Source organism: Gopherus evgoodei, chromosome 1 (assembly GCF_007399415.2).
Source record: "Gopherus evgoodei ecotype Sinaloan lineage chromosome 1, rGopEvg1_v1.p, whole genome shotgun sequence".
NCBI classification, from domain to species: Eukaryota; Metazoa; Chordata; order Testudines; family Testudinidae; genus Gopherus; species Gopherus evgoodei.
In genome coordinates, this window is record NC_044322.1 from 337181495 (window position 1) to 337197479 (window position 15985).

Consider the following 15985-nt stretch of genomic DNA (forward strand, 5'->3'; position numbering starts at 1 on the left):
AACTATTCAATGCTAGATTACTAAATATATAACACTATTAAAGTACATAATATTTATATTAATGGGGAATTCATTAATTACTGGCAACACACAAGTAAAACCTCACCCATTGCAAAAATACAAGAAAATCTTCATTTCAAAAAGTGTCATGTAAAATAACAACTTAGGCCAAAGACTTTCCAAGAGTTATTTAATTTTAATAACTACTTTAAGAACCAAAAACTTATAAAAGGAATAGAAGTTTCAGCTTTTTCAAAACAAAATTTCATTTCCTGTGAAAGTAGTAAAATTTTAAAAATCTCAGAAGAAATAACAGTTAAAACTAACTTTAGAAGTTATCTAAATATTTTCTGCCATCAAAAAAAGCAATTAAAATGAGCATATTCAGAAGCGAAAAGTGTCAACTAGCCAGTAAAGCATAAAGCCAATAAAAAAAACCCAGAAGCCAACTTGAATCTAAGCATTGATCTCTTCATGTTCAGCATGGAGCCTAGTACTGGGAGTAGTTTCCTGCTGTACTTGGTGATGTGGATCTCAACATCTACTGGAGGAAGGAGAGCAGGAAAGGTGCACAACAAATCCTTTCTTTTGAAACAAGTTCAGGTGGAGAGCTCCACCCATGCTCTACAGGCTGGCCATGCCCAGAAGAATTACTATAGACCTAGGGCTTACAATAACCCTTGGGTAAACAAACTTGCAGATCCTGTTTGGAATTATTATTAGAGAGTAGCTTCAATATTGCAAAGTCCAAGCAGCTCTCATACCTTTAGTGAGCTTTGGAAATTATGCAACAATTGGGCCTTTTCTACAATAATCTAAAAAAGGATATTAGTTTAAACAAGGAAGTAATTATGTGAAACTGTACTCCTTTCTTGATACACATACATAATAGCTATTGACATTATATGCATATCTAATTCTTATTAAAGAACAATTAACCTCTAAGATTGATTTTAAAATACACATTTTCACAATCCAATTTTAGTGATTTGTAATACGGAAGTATCTTACCTTCCATCTCTATCCCAATCATACACCTCTATTTTAATTGTTCTGCAAAAAAAAATAAATGTGTTTTTAAAATGCAAGTTTTCACTAAACACCATGCTTAATATTTGAAAACAAAATATGCTAATGAAAATGAACTCTTGTTTTCAAAGATTAATTTTCTGTTAAAAGCAGGAAGCACAGACAGTTTGGCTGTTTGCTCACTTTAAGTAGAAAATACTTTCTTGAGCGATTTAGTTATAATTTCCCATCATTTAACATTTTTAGCCATCTAGCACCCTACAAAAAACATTGTATACCAGCTAAGATTTAATACTAAATTCATTTTAGTCCAAGTAATTTTCTTCAAATAAAGAGTTAATGAAAATAAATAAAATTAAAATTTCATTAAAGACAAAGTTATTCTTTTTACATGAGATTTATGGGATCATTTCCACAGAATATGCCTCAGGTGCAAGCACAAAACAAATTACAAGATTTAGGAGCGTACATTCCTTTTTAATACCGTCTCTCACATATTGATAATGCAGAAAGTTCAACTGGGGGGTACTCCAGAGTTCCAGCTAGGATTGGTGTTATTTAATATGTCTATTAATGATCCGGAAAAGGGAATGGACAGTGAGCATGCAAAATTTGATGAAGAGAAAAAAGTTATTTAGGTTAGTCAAAAACTAGAGAAGACTGAGGAACTTCAGAGGGACAATGCACATTGGAAGTAATCATATGAACTACCTTACACATTTTTTGGTTCTTAACTGAAAGTAACTACCTAGGAAAAAGACCTGTCACTGGGGACAGCTCAATGAAAGCCTCCACTAAACATACTGCAGTGGTCAAGAGATAGACTGCCAGCAGAGGAAAGAAAACCCTTGTCCCTTTACGGAACGCATCCCTCCTTTGCCCCCCTATTCCTCATGGGCTTTGGTGGGGGCGCTCTTTGATGGATTACACAAAGACTTTGAGACTAGAGTAGGACCGGGTCTGCCCTTTGGCATCTGGGATAGAATTACCAAGTTGGCATGGGTGCCGTGGGTATTTTCACCTTCTTTTCAGCAGCTCAGGGACCCAGTGGATAGATTAGATTGTAAAATTCATGTTGTCACAACACAGCAGGTACGCAGTGCAGGTGCTTGCACAATAGGGGTCTGGTTCCCTGATAAACAGGAACAGAAGCAGATTACAAGAAGGCATCTCCTTAAGATGGGGAATGGAGTATTGGCTTCTAAATCTGGTATAGTGAGGAGAAATCTTTTTTCTCAAACCATCATCCTTCATGTGAGGATAAGGCACTGGGATCCCAGCTGGAGGGCATAAGCTCCCTAAAAATGGGGGCTGAAAGGATAGAAGGGGGAGTAGGGGACATGAGTGAGAGCTTAGCGAGTTTGGGGAAGAGGCAGCCAGCTCCAAGCTGGGAAGGAGGGCCCCAGGGGTTCCTACCTAATCTCAGGCCCAGTCAAGCCCCTCCTGGTTCCACTCCCTGCTCCCTGGCCTGATCCCGGGCCCTACAGCAGCCACTTCAGCCCACCTGGGTCCTGCTCTCATCTCCAAGCTGATGCCCCTCGCCCCTAGCGTGAGAGAGAGTTTATTTCCATTGCAGGGGTGCTAACACACCTCTTCTGCTGGCACTGGTCCCAGGAACAGTGTTGGGACCAAGTTAAAGGAGGCTGAAGACAGCCCCTCTCCCTCAAGTAGAGCAGGAAGGATGACAGTAGATGAGTTATAACTAGATGGTTTCCCAGATGTGTTAATAAAGTTACAGCCTAGTTAAACCATGTTCTTGGTATCTTGCCTTTTTTACTGTGGTGTCTAGGACAACATTAGGATACATAAATGTAATGTAAACATGATGCTATTGTAATAAATCAATAGAATGCGCACACCAGGATTACCATGTTCAGAACGAGCCACTGCATCTCAAAAAAGTTATAACAAAAACAGAAGGGATTTAGAGTCAGATGACAAAATAACTGGAGACCTGGAAAGATTTTCATGAGAGAAACTGAAAACTCTGGGACTGTTATACAGGGAGAATATGACAGAATGAATGGCATGCAGAAGGTAAACCAAATGCTCCATTTACCATTCCTTATAATTAAGGCAAAGATTCTGTCACGTATATTTTTAGTAAGAGTCACAGACAATAAAGAAAAATTCACAGAAGCCCATGACCTATCCATGACTTACTAAAAATATGCATGACAAAAATGAGGATCTGCAGGCTCCCCACATCAACCGGGGGGAATGGCTAAAAGGTGCAGGGTCCCCCCACTGCCCACAGCAGGGCACACCCGCCACCCACGGTGGCTGGGACTTCCCGGGAGACCCGCTGCCTCCAGCGGCAAGGAGTTTGGGGTCCCCATGCCACCTCGGAGGTCCGGCTCCAGGAGTGGCAGAGAACCCTACAGCTCCTAGGTGCTGGGGACTCAAGTCACTGAGGTCTCTGAAAGTCACAGATTCCGTGACTGCCGTGACCTCCATGACAAAATCATTACCCTACTTATAATACAAGGACCAGGGGACATTCAATGTAATTGAAAAAGTTAGCAAATTTTAAACCAAGAGGAAAAACTTCTTTATACAACACATAATTAAGTTGTGGACTTACTGCCACCAGATATTATTACGGCTGAAACCTTTCTGGGACTAAAAATAGAATTGGACACTTGCATGGATAATGGCTATATCCATGAATGTTAGAATAAAAAAAATAAGGATCTACAACTATCCACTAGCTGACAATATTAGGAAGAAACTCCTATTAGGGATGGTTATTCCTTAATTGTATCCTAGAGAGTATCTTGTACCTCCTTCTGAAGAATATAGTATTGGCTACTGTTTGACACAGGATATTGGATTAGTTTATCAATCAGATCTAGTATAGCAATTCTTATATTGCTATGTATTTCTTCTTATTATTTATGCATGCACCCAATATACACAACCTTGACAATGTTCTCTTTATATTTTAGGAAATTATACCCTAAATTGCTAAAGTATTAGCTGCTTATCCATCCATAAAGACAGTCTTCAGCATCAGAGAGAGCAGCAAATGCTGAATGATAACAAATGAAAAAACGTTTCCCTACCTCCCACTCTTTATGGGTGATTGATAGACATATTTAGAAATTGGGAGAAAATTCTCCTGCTTCAAGGTGTCACTGCTGCTAGTGTATACAGTATTCAGGAAAATGGCTTTCCCTAGAACCAACAGACCTTGTTCACATCAAACATAACTACTGATACGTAACAAAAACACCAGGAGATTGTATCTTCTCAGAAAAACCATTTACGGGAAGAGGAACATTCTGTTTTCTGAAAAGCTCCAATACTGAATGGACTCTATTTACATCAATGAAGTAAACTAGGAACATAAGAAAATATACCTACTGATTTTCCTCTCTCTTTTAAAACACATTAGATTACTTAATTTTAGTCCTCAGATTACTGGTTTGATGTTCTTTCCTGGAAAGGAACTTTTTCTTGGAGGTATATTTCACAAATAGTTGAATGAATTAAAGAAGAAATCAGTGCTTTGGGAGCTGTTTTGCCTCTCTGATCTCTTGCAAAAGAGGCAATGAGGGGATGAGGTGGTCTGGATAATCTCTCTCACTTCCAAGTAAAATTTAAGGATTTAGACTGCATAATTTAATTTACAAATGTGTGTTTTTTTAAAACATATTTCGTGTTCCTGGAGAAGGAAGTGAAGGATGCCTCCTGATTAGTGTGAAAGTTACTCTTTAGAATGAAGATGGAAACATCTCCAAAGACTAGTTTGTCTCATTATGAAAATTAAAATTGGCACTGGAAAGGGAAAAGATAAACTAACAGGGGTATAAAATGTAGCCTATCACAAGGAGGCTGTTATTCTAGCTATTTGCTGCTTGACTTCAAGATTTGTGAGGAGTGCTAGTTACTTAGCCAAACACACCTTGACACTTGAGCCACAAATCATGCCACAGTGATAGGCAGCTGAAAACTGTCATGGTAAATCAGTTCATGAGACAAAAGATTGTCTATGTGGCCGCCAGGGCTTCTCCATGATCCAAAGTGTCAGTTCAACAAACCAGACACTTGGGAGACCAACTTGAGGCAATTTTCTTAGCAACTTGGGAATAAGGGTTAAGAGAGAAGGTATGGGTAATATTGGGATTTTTACAAAAACAACAGATAACTTGTATATGCCTTCTAATGTGGTACCATTGATCTGATTCTATTTGTAGAATAGTTACCACTTTGCAATTGTGGCAAATAGCCAATTTTCCCATGAGTTCTCAACCGCCTACAAATTAGATAATATATGTGGGAAAAAGGATCCTCGATTGCTTAGGGTGCATGGTAGAAAGACTCAGCCAGTCCGTAGCAATATTCATTTTCCCAGCTATGTGAATGACTGAGTGCCAAAAGTTTCTTCTCCTGCCCATTTCAGGATGGGTAACTCTTCTTTGAGCAGGGCTACATACTCTCCCCAAAGCGTTCCATAACGAGAAGGCGAGCTGTTGTTTTTCAATTTTATACATCACATGAGACATTCATTTAGCAAAATGTCTTGAAAGAGTTAAAAGTAGCACTGGCTAGAAAATCAGTAGGTATAGTGGCACTACCCAAACGTCAACATCTTTAGTGAGAAAAGATGCATTTAGATCTGCCTTCAAGGCCTTGTCACCTGTATCAAATATATACCTCCTTAAAAAGTGCCGTTCTCTTCCTATCTGACAAGTCAGATGAAGCTGTTTGCTATAAGTGAATATACAATGTCTTAGAGCCCTCTGAAATATGGGAATTCATAAAGAGTTTCATAAGGAAATTCAAAAATTCCACTTATCCTGGAGGAGCATTTCATAATTTATCAAACACCTTTGTCAGCTAAGATTTATTGTCCAGGCCCTTTTCAAACACAATTGATCCTTTTTGTCCACTGGCTTGGAACAATGGGGACAATTCTTTCATTTTTGTAATCATTGGGAAAACTTTTTCCTTTACTATAGAAAGTAGTGCAATATACTGAGAGAAGAGCCTTGAACTCTACTCTGCTTGTGTCCTCAATATTAAAAATACCCAGGAAAGTGTCCTCAACCTAAAGTTCCAATAAGAACGATAAAGAAATTTCCCCTTCTCCTCAAAAACGTTGGGTCAGTTAGGCTTGGATTTCTTTGCATCCTTTAGGAGAGAAAGGCTTGCTAGGCTTATTATCATGAAAGTGTGGTTCTCAACTCTTGGTGAATGAGAATGCTTCTTGCTCTTATGCTGCTTAGACTGACTACTTGGAGTAGGCTGAGTGACAAATTGCTGTGTACATTTTTGGTGTTCTTTGAGGCCTGGATGAGATGTCCCAACAGCTCCAGATACAAGGTTGAGACAAGGAAGCAGGGCCACGATAAATGGGCTGAGAGGGGCCAGGTGCAATTGCAGCAATGTCTCAGTGCACCTAGAAAACACTGGTGGTAACAATGAGAGGTAGTCAACATGTAGAGTTAAACCCTTTTTTTCTTGTGGGTCCTGTCAGAATTTAATGTGGAGTATGTCTATTTGTAAGAAGTTTTGGAGATGCCAAATGTTTCTAGACTCTGTGCAAGGCTAGGTCTTGAGCTGGTCTGACTCCTCTATACTTCAGGCACACAGGTCCTTATGTATGTGGCAGCTGGACACTGCAGACAAAAATCATTTGATAAAATACCTTATTTTTCTGTGACTTTTTCCCAGCATCCTCTGATGTACAAGTTCCACCCCTGAGGAAAGTAGTGCATCAGTATTTGCTTCTCACTGAAGCAGAGCAGAAACTAGTTTCTGTGCACAGTAGTAGCAGTGACTCCTTTTAATGGAGAGAGGATTATTTACTAGTTTGAATTACTCATGATACTTGCTGCATGATTAATACTTTTGCCTTGTTCATTTATGTGTAATGCCTATGCCTTGTGACTTTTATCTCCTACCTAAAAGGAACTTTGCTCACATCTAAGTAGAGGATTCGGATAAATATATTTTTTTAATTTAACCAATGTTTTGAACTAATTTTACGTCTTCTAAAATGAAGATTAAATAACCCAACCAAAAATTCAGAAGCAGCAATGCTTACAAAAGTTATTCATACAAGAATTTGTAACTTAAAAGAAAATGACCTCTGCATATAGAACTCAGCCTTTATCTTACCTGTCATAGTCTCCGTTACACAGCGCTCTGACAGAGATCTTGAATGCCTGCCACACTGGATTTAATGTATTTTTTACAACTTCTGTCTTATGACAGATTGTAAAACTGGAAAGAAAAAAAATATTTTTTTCACTTGTGAATGATCAAATGTGGAGTCACAAATATGCAGAAGTAGTCAATCTCTTTATTGCTCTACCGCAGTATTCAAAGAATTTAATTCTAAAGCTAGTATGTCCAAATACAATCTAAAACAGAAGTATGACGAAGTGTAGGACTAGGAAGATTTTACCTAACTGGAAAAGGGCAGATTTTAGAATTTATAAACTTGCAGTTGTGCCAGTTCATGACTGCTGTGTTCATTTTAACAGTGGTATTTGGTTCTACAAAGGTTGGAACTCAGAGAAGGTAAGCTGGGTCCTTGTTACTCTTTGACTGCTTGCACATGGAAAAACTCTTGAGCTATTTTTCTGGACTTGGACAGACCTACTTCAGAGAAACCACTAGGACCCTTCTAATGGATGGCCTAGCTCTAGAAAAATGTAGATGGAACTGTTTTTTTAATGCAGATAATTTTTCCTGAATCATGTGATTCTACACATCCAAAAAAGTTTCATGTATGTGGCCACTGACAGCCATTGGAGACTAGGCAGAGAGCTTTCTTTTAGAAAGTTCAAACCTTGAAACCACATTCAGCTGAAGGATAGTAATATGTCCATTATCTAAGAACAGTTGCAGGTTACATAAATTGCAACAAACAGAAGGAACTGCACAGAAATAGGACACTTAAAATGTTGAACCAACCCAGAAGCTGGTTAAAAAGAACACAGCGCAATTGACTTTAAAACTTGTTTCACAGCTTGGATCACTTTGTTTTATCTTCCGTATGGATAGGAAATGTCTGCACAGATTGATTTGGAAGGAAATCCAGGTGGACTATTCTGTGCATTGGGATCATAACATTTTTGGTGGAATGCACAACTACTGTGGCCCCAGGAACCAGAACAGAATTTGGACCTGGGTGTTCTACAAGTTTTCTTCTCAGGCCAGCTAATCATACCAGTAGAGAACCACAATCCTCAATCCTCTCAGAAAAAGATTTCCAAACGACACCTGGGAAAATATTTACTCCACTAAAAAGAACAAACCAAAATCTGAACAAAATTGTGGAACATGGTAAACCCTCATGTTCAATCAGCCTGCCCTTATCACTTCTCATTTCCCATTGCTTTGTATACACAAGACAGTAAACTTAGTGAGGCAGACTGAGTAGTCATACTTGTCTGAGCAGTGTCCAGCCACTATTGCTGCTATGTAAATAATAATCATTTGCTTCTGGAGACAAATTGTAGCAACAGAAATCATAGATGCCAAGTTTTGTGCAGCTCCATGTGACATTTCTTGACAGTGAGAAATAGTCAATGATAGCCCATTTAGGGTCCGTTTGTGTATCAATTCCAATCATTTCTGTTTAGAGATACTATTAATTTTTAAAATAAATTATCATTTAGCCCTCATTTCACATTCAAAATAGTAAAACACTATTGGTCAGGAATGAGATTTTGTACCTCAAAAATATCAGGGAAGTGGCAATAATGATTTTTATTAATGATTTTGATTTTTGTTTCTTTTAAAATAAAGAGCAATATGATGGCACATTTCTTACATTTACGATTCAATTAACCTCAATGGTGCTGAATAAAAATCATTTTAAATTTCAAATGTTTTTCTTTCTGAAAAGAGGTACTGAGATGAATTCTAATGTGACATCTATTTATCAGTTATCGAGAACAGGTTAAAATTTATTCCCTATAAATGATTTCATTAAATGGGAGATATACCTTGGATATGGAAGTTAAGTTTTGACCTACAGTCATTCTGTAGCTGAACTGAAAAGATTCTATTCTACTTTCAGTTTGGAATTTAATACTAACAATCACACTGTTAATTGTGTGGATGTATTGGTTACCAGTTTTATAACAAAATTACTACAACTCTCTCTTGGAAAGTTAGAACAAATTATTGATTTTAATCATTGTGGCAGAGCTCTGACCTTGCTCCCATGGGTCCTGCACTTCTAGGCAGTTTATGCTAGCCTCAGTGGCACACTGTGACCCTCCACGTAGCCCTTCTCTCTCTAGGGCCAAGGTTACAGTCTACTGAGCCCTTTTCATCATAGGGCTGCAAGGAGGTTGGTGAGAGAACTCCCACAGTCTCTGTTCAGCCTCCTGTCCTGACAGGGGCCTGACTTCCCCTCCCAGGAGATGTTCCTGTAGTGGTGGGCTGGGGGGAACCCAGGCTCAGGGACCCTAATGGTAGCAGTTGTTGGCAGCCAACCTTTCACTGCCAGAGTTGCTACATTTCCCACTTCCCCACAGCTCTTCTGCTTCTCCCTTCTTCACCCTTACCCTTAGGGCTCCTTTAATGATGGTCTGAGGGCATCTTCAGTAACCAGTCCTTCAGCCGCATTTCCTCGCCCCTGGCTCCTCTCTGTCTGACTGAAGTGAGCCCTTTTTATAGTATCAGAGGGCCTTAATTAGAGTCAGGTCGTCACATTAACTGAACAGCCTCACCTGACTCTTTGCAGGTTAATTAGAGTCAGGTGTTCTCATTAGCCTGGAGCAGCCCCTGCTCTGGTCAGTCACGGAACAGAAAACTGTTAACCCTGTGGCCAGTATATCTGCCTTCTGCTATTCTGCTGTACCCAACTGGCCTGGGTCTATCACAATCATACACAAAATCTAACCTGAGCATTGTTAGCTGTTTTACATCTAATTGTTGAGTTTGGATAATATGACCTATTCAGATAATGTACAACTAAAATGTGTGAAAGGTTTAAAGCACATAGCTGTTATAATTAGACAACATGTAACAAAAAGGTTGTAATTAGAAAGGTTAGGACTCTTCAGGCTAGTACTTGGGGTGCCTCTCCAGTCCAGTCTTCCTAATTCAAATCAAATAGGGCCTTGAAGATTTCTAGCCCAGGCTCAAATAGAAGAGCCCCTCTGAACTGCTGACTCCTCAGAAGTCCCACAAAGTCCCCCCGCTCACAGCTATAATGTCTGATAGTCACACCTAGTTCCAGTGACTGTGTCCTGGCTTCTGCTGCAGCCTGCTCTGTACACAGTTCCTTGGGGCTTTCTCCTTGTATCTGGCTTCCCTGTTGCTCCTGGCTCCCAAGCTGCTGCTATTTTCCCAAGAACCAGATCATTTCCTGGGTCAGGGTCTTTCCTTCTATCTGATCAGAAGGGGATGTGCAAGGGTGAGGTGGCTGATGAGAATGACAGTTTCTTGCTTACCAGGTTCATCAAAATCCTTTCCTAAGCTCCACAGACCCTATCTTTTGTCCTTGTTCTTATTGTGAAGGAGCCCCTGAAGCTCTGAGCCAAGCTGGGGAGTACCGATACAGCTTTTCAAAGGAATTCTGAAGTGCTGCTCCTTGTGTCCCATTATAATCAGGTTTAAGGGGCTACTAGTAGGGCTGCCACCTCTGAGGTGCAAAAAACCTGGACATCTGGGATGATCCTTAGCTCATAAAATTGGACAGCTCGGTGTGTGCACTGAGCACCCTTACAAATTTTCTAGGACAGCTACCTCAAAAAAGGGATGATCTTGGGAAAACCGGGACAGGTGGCAACCCTAGAGGCAAGTAAGGAATTAAAGGCTCATTATGGGTCACTCTCAACAGCATACAGAGGCCATTATGCCTACCACTGATGGAGTGTGGTTCTTAGGAAAGGGCTCACCAACACTTACCAGCACTCAGTAGGATCCCCACTGACAGTCTATCAACTGTCTGAATGCATCAGTGGAAGGGAGAGGAGAGAGCGGCCTGCAATTTTTCAATGGAGCCCCAAGTACTTCTCTGCTGCACTTTATAATCTTCAGCAGCTGAGCTGTTCCAGCAAACTGCCTCAAAGGCAACTTGGCAACAGCCACTTATGTAGAACAGCCTATGCTCCAGAATTTGACAGTAAGGCTAATTTCCCACAGACCCACCATCAGGCATGGCTAGCCTCTGGACTGCTACATTCTTGAACATGACAATGAGCAGTATACCAGAAAGGAAGACTCCAGGAAACAGGTTAAGCCAGTTGCTAATAGACCCACATGAGCAGTCCCTGGACCAGGAATTAGTAGATCAGATATTTCTTAAGTGGAACAGAGATAAATCTCTTTTAGTGACTTAAGCATGAACATAGAAGATAGATACATTTGAAAATTATTTATGTACCGAGAGGTTTTGAAATTTTGTTCATAGTCTTTTTTCCCTCAGGACTCTAATTAAAAGGTTAAAATATGTCTCCAAACTTCCAGCAAAAGGACTCTTATCTAAATCAACCTTTGTGCATTAATATATTCTTCACAGATTCTTCTAGAATTCTATTAAAATTTAAGATATACCACGATTTATCTTCCATAGTAATACATTTCATGCCATTTTTCATAGCACTCTAGGTTTATTCATAAACCCATCTTTAAAATTTCTTAGTTACGTTATTTTAACGGTATTAAAATAAGTCTTATTTCTACACTGCCATAACATTATCTAGTTTAGATTAATTAACTTGTTAAAACAGTAAACTACATTCCAAGCAAATGTTATGAGGTTACAGAATGAATTAGAGCTTGCAGTCTGACAAACATCAAAATGCAATAACTGTGTATTACAACTACCATAATCAGATATTGTCTTTATAATTTTGTTATCTACCTGCTGTCTTCATTGCTTCGATAAAATACTAGGAAAGGGTCAGATTTCCCAAAGAAGTCCTTCTTGTCTAACTTGTTTGCACAAAACTGCATAAGTACAGAATCCTAAAAAAGAAATAAAGACAAAAATTATGCTCAGCATGTCAACTGTAAAAATAAAAAACAAAAGAAAGTAGTTCATTTATATTTTAGCATTTAAGATTATTCACTTTCAAGATAATCCCTGCACATTCACATTCTTGGGATATGCCGACAGTGCAGCTTGGCCCAGTGAAACCTTCTAGAAGCAGTGCTCACTGAAGTGCTCTCAGACTCCTTTTGTCTCCAAGCATTTGGAAGGCAGGTCTATAATAGGGAGACAGGTCATGGTGCACCAAATGCCTTAGTTCCTTCCATTGCCTTCTTGGGACCAAAGTTGAAATTAACGCTGAGTAAGAGGGGAAGGTGGGTGGGGAGTGTGAATCTTGAAGAATTTGGTTACAAGCGAGTAACCTTCATTTCTTCTTTGAGTGGCCTCTGCACTTTCCTACTCTTAGGATAGTTGGATAAGCAGTACTCTTGTCTCTGGATAGTACAACATGGAGTCCTAGTTAAACAGAGACTGTAATGCTATTTCACCAAACTGCATCTGATCTAAAAGCCAGCGCTAAGGAATATTTCTAAAGTTTATGAAATAGAGCTCCATGTAGCAACTGTACAGATTTCTAATATGAGAATATGGTAGCTAACAGCACAGACAGCAACTCCATCAACAATATGTCTAAGGCAGGCCACAGAAGATGCCTTTGCTCTAGTCAAGGGCACTCTAAGCTCTTCTAGAAGAGGAATAGATGTAAGTTTATAAATCTCTCCATACTGATTCTAATTCACTTAAAAAGGCATTAGCATGTGATTGCCAGATCGTTACTCTTTTCTGAATGAGAGACAAAAAAACCTAGGTGACTGCCTATATTCCTTAGACTAATTCAAATGAACACCGAGAAAGCATTAGCCCTCTAAGTTGTGCTTCCCTGAAAGTAAAGCTTGGGAAAATATACTGTCAAGTTTATAGCCTGGTTAAAATTGAGTTTTGTTACAGCCTTGAAGGGAAATTTCAGATGCAGACAAAAGGACTAGGATATTGTTGCAAGGGAGAGAGGGGAAATCAGCAATAAGAGCCTGCAACTTGCTCACTCATCTAGTGAATTTAATAGCTACCATAAAGGCTGTGTGAATTGTGATATGAAACAGGGAACATTCTCCCATAGGCTTGAAAGGAAGTTCCATGAGCTAAGTACTAGATTGAAGTTCCATGTAGATATGGACTCACTAATCAAAAGGTTCATTAATCCCTTTAATAATCTTATTATAGCATGTCTAAATTAGTATTTTGCTTGACTACACTTTGATGGTATTATGAAGCCAAGATGCTTGTGAGATGTACTTTAACTGACAGTTAGGACAGCCCAAAGGATTTGAAATGAAGTGATTACTTCAGTATGGATTAAACAGGAACTGAAACTTGGTTCATGTTATTGTGGGTTACACACAAAAAGAAACTTTTCCACTTATAATCATAACTAGTGAGTTGACTTCTTCCTGGAGTTGAACAGACTCTTCTTTACTTTTTCCAGATAGCTCAAGTTCTATGGCCATGCTGTCAAGTGGAGAGTCTGGATATGGATGGCAATCCAATCTCTCTGTTAGGTGACTAAGTCTGGAATTGCAGGAGACATATAAAACCCTTGTGATTGTCACAGTATCTAAGAATGACTGATGTCTTGCCGAGGCCAGGGCAATCACAATAACCTTGGCTTTGTCTTGTTTAGTTTCCAGTAAACTCTGAATTAGAAGAATTGGGGGAAATGCAGAGGAGACCTACCTCACAGCCTAGAAGAAATACATCCTACCTTGAAGCAAAACCTCTTACATCTGGAGTTGTGTCTCTTGTTGCAACAAGATACATCTCCGGATACCTCCACAAGGAGAAGATATAGTGTGTTACCAAGTTTTTTAGTAACTACTTGTGCTGATCATGTAAGTTTCTGCTCAGCTGATCGACCAGTATCTTGTCCTTGTTTGCAAAGAAGAGACATTTGGTGTACTACACACCACTCCCACAGAGCTGAAGTGTCTTTCCACAGCTTGCTTGTTTGTATAAAATATTGATGTAGTATTGCTGGTAACTACTTGAGCCACTCTGCCATATAGCTGAAGGAGAAAGGACTTGAGAGCCCAAAGTATTGCTCTTAATACTGATATGGAGTTTTTCCTCTCTGAATTTCGAGTAACTGAATTGTCAAATTTTGTAACAAGCTTCCAGCCCAGATTGGAAGCATCTGAGTCTACTGTGTCTGACAGAGTTGCAGATTTGAATGTGGGGATAGGAACACACCTCTAGGCAGTGTCTGTATTTGGTATGTAGTATCTTTTTAGCCAGTGTTGTAGAGGCCTCATCTTTAAATGTGTACATAGTATTATGTATGTCACAGAAGCAATAATGCCACCAAGCTTGAGTAAGAACAGCATTGTTTGATAATAGTTCTCCTGCAGTACTTTTATCGCTGTAAGGATTTTAAAGTGCCTTTCTTCTTGAAGAAGATCTCTGCCCTTTAGAGAACACAAAATTTAACCAACAAAAGGTATGATGTGGGCTGGAGCTATGTGTAATTTCTTCCCATTTATCTTGAACCCCAGTGTTTGGAATAGGGTACATGATTGTGACATCCTGTGAGGATGCCCAGACGAGCCAATTGTGCAAGTAAGGGACCCTAACTTCTCAAATGTGCAATTATTGATTGGCACTTGAGGTGCTGCAGACAAGCTATATGGAATGACAACAAGCCATAAGTATTTTTGATGTGAATATCTGATTGAGATATGACAATAAGCATTCTGTACAGCAAGAGCCCCAAATCAGCCTTGAATTGATCAGGAGGAAATTATCATGACTTGGATAAGCAAGCAGAGACTGAACTTTCTGTTGAAAGAGTTGAATTTTTGAAGGTCTAAAATGGATCAGAGACCTCCATCTTTCTTTGGAATCAGAAACAACCTGGAATAAAATTCCTTCCTTTGTAATTCTTTGGGAACTACCTCATATGGCATCCAATGAAATTCTGATCTTAGTATGTCCTCAGGCAAAAGATGTATGAAAAGAGATGGGGAAGGAGAGTTGGGGCAAGGGATAATGTTTAACTGAATGTTGTACAGTCTCCAAGATCCATCAGTCCATGTATATAAGAAACATGAGAGATTGTTTGCAAATGAAGGTAAGCCCTCTTATAGGTTTAAAACTGACCTAATTATCTTGGGCATCCCATCAAACCTGAGGCTGGTGCAGAAGAAGATGATACAGTGGAACTCCCACTAGCTCATGGTAGCTACGGCTTGTGTTGCTGAACAAGAGGCTGCTGTTGGTATAGGAATAAAGGCTTGGTATGGTTTCTCTGGCAACAAAACTCTGATTCCCAAAATCTTTTCCTAGGGGGCTGAGAAATCCCCAGAGACCTTGCAGTAGACCTGGTATCCTTCAGTTTTTCTAGAACCTTGTACGAGAGCTAAATAGCCTCTCACCATCAAACAACAGGTCCTGGATGGAGGTTCCTGTTTCTGTAAGAATTCCAGAACAACATAGATACACGTGGTGCCTCAAAGTAATTGTGGATGCTCCAGCTCTAAATATTATCTCAGAAGCATCAAATGATGTTCTCAAGGAATGCATAGCAACTAAATGACCTTTGATAACCAGGGCTTTGGCCAGTTATCTCTGGTCTTCAAGCCATGACTGGGCAAACAGTGTTATTGTACATTACTGCCTGATAACTCACCATTAATTCCCAGCTTGGCAGAGGAAAACATCTTTCTACCCTCTGTATCTAGCTGTTTAATTGCTCTCACAGAAGGGGTAGAGTGGACTATACCTTTATCACAGTTATCAAGTGAGCTGCACTTTATACCCCTTCTAGTCTATCTTGAGTGCACTTCACAGGTGACTGGCCTGGCTACCCTCACCCTCTCTCAGTGGTGAAACCACATGGTCCTAGTACTCAGACTGGATCTCTGAACTGCAGGCCCCATTTACCAGTTGTGTTAACTTGACAGACAGTACTGGGTCTGGCACTTTTCCTCCAGGAGCTTA

At 39.6% G+C, this 15985-nt stretch overlaps 1 protein-coding gene across 7 annotated transcripts in view; it reads right to left on the reverse strand.

The window, feature by feature from the left end:
• The window catches only part of CPNE8 (copine 8), a 253547-nt gene that overhangs the window by 144417 nt on the left and 93145 nt on the right, over window positions 1–15985 (reverse strand). For all 7 annotated transcript variants that reach the window (XM_030567773.1, XM_030566943.1, XM_030566068.1 and 4 more), the window contains exons 8-10: window positions 11867–11970; window positions 7156–7260; window positions 1012–1053 (exon numbers count right to left, since the gene is read on the reverse strand). In XM_030567773.1, the coding sequence (XP_030423633.1) occupies window positions 1012–1053; window positions 7156–7260; window positions 11867–11970 (251 nt within the window). The remainder of the gene's footprint in view (window positions 1–1011; window positions 1054–7155; window positions 7261–11866; window positions 11971–15985) is intronic.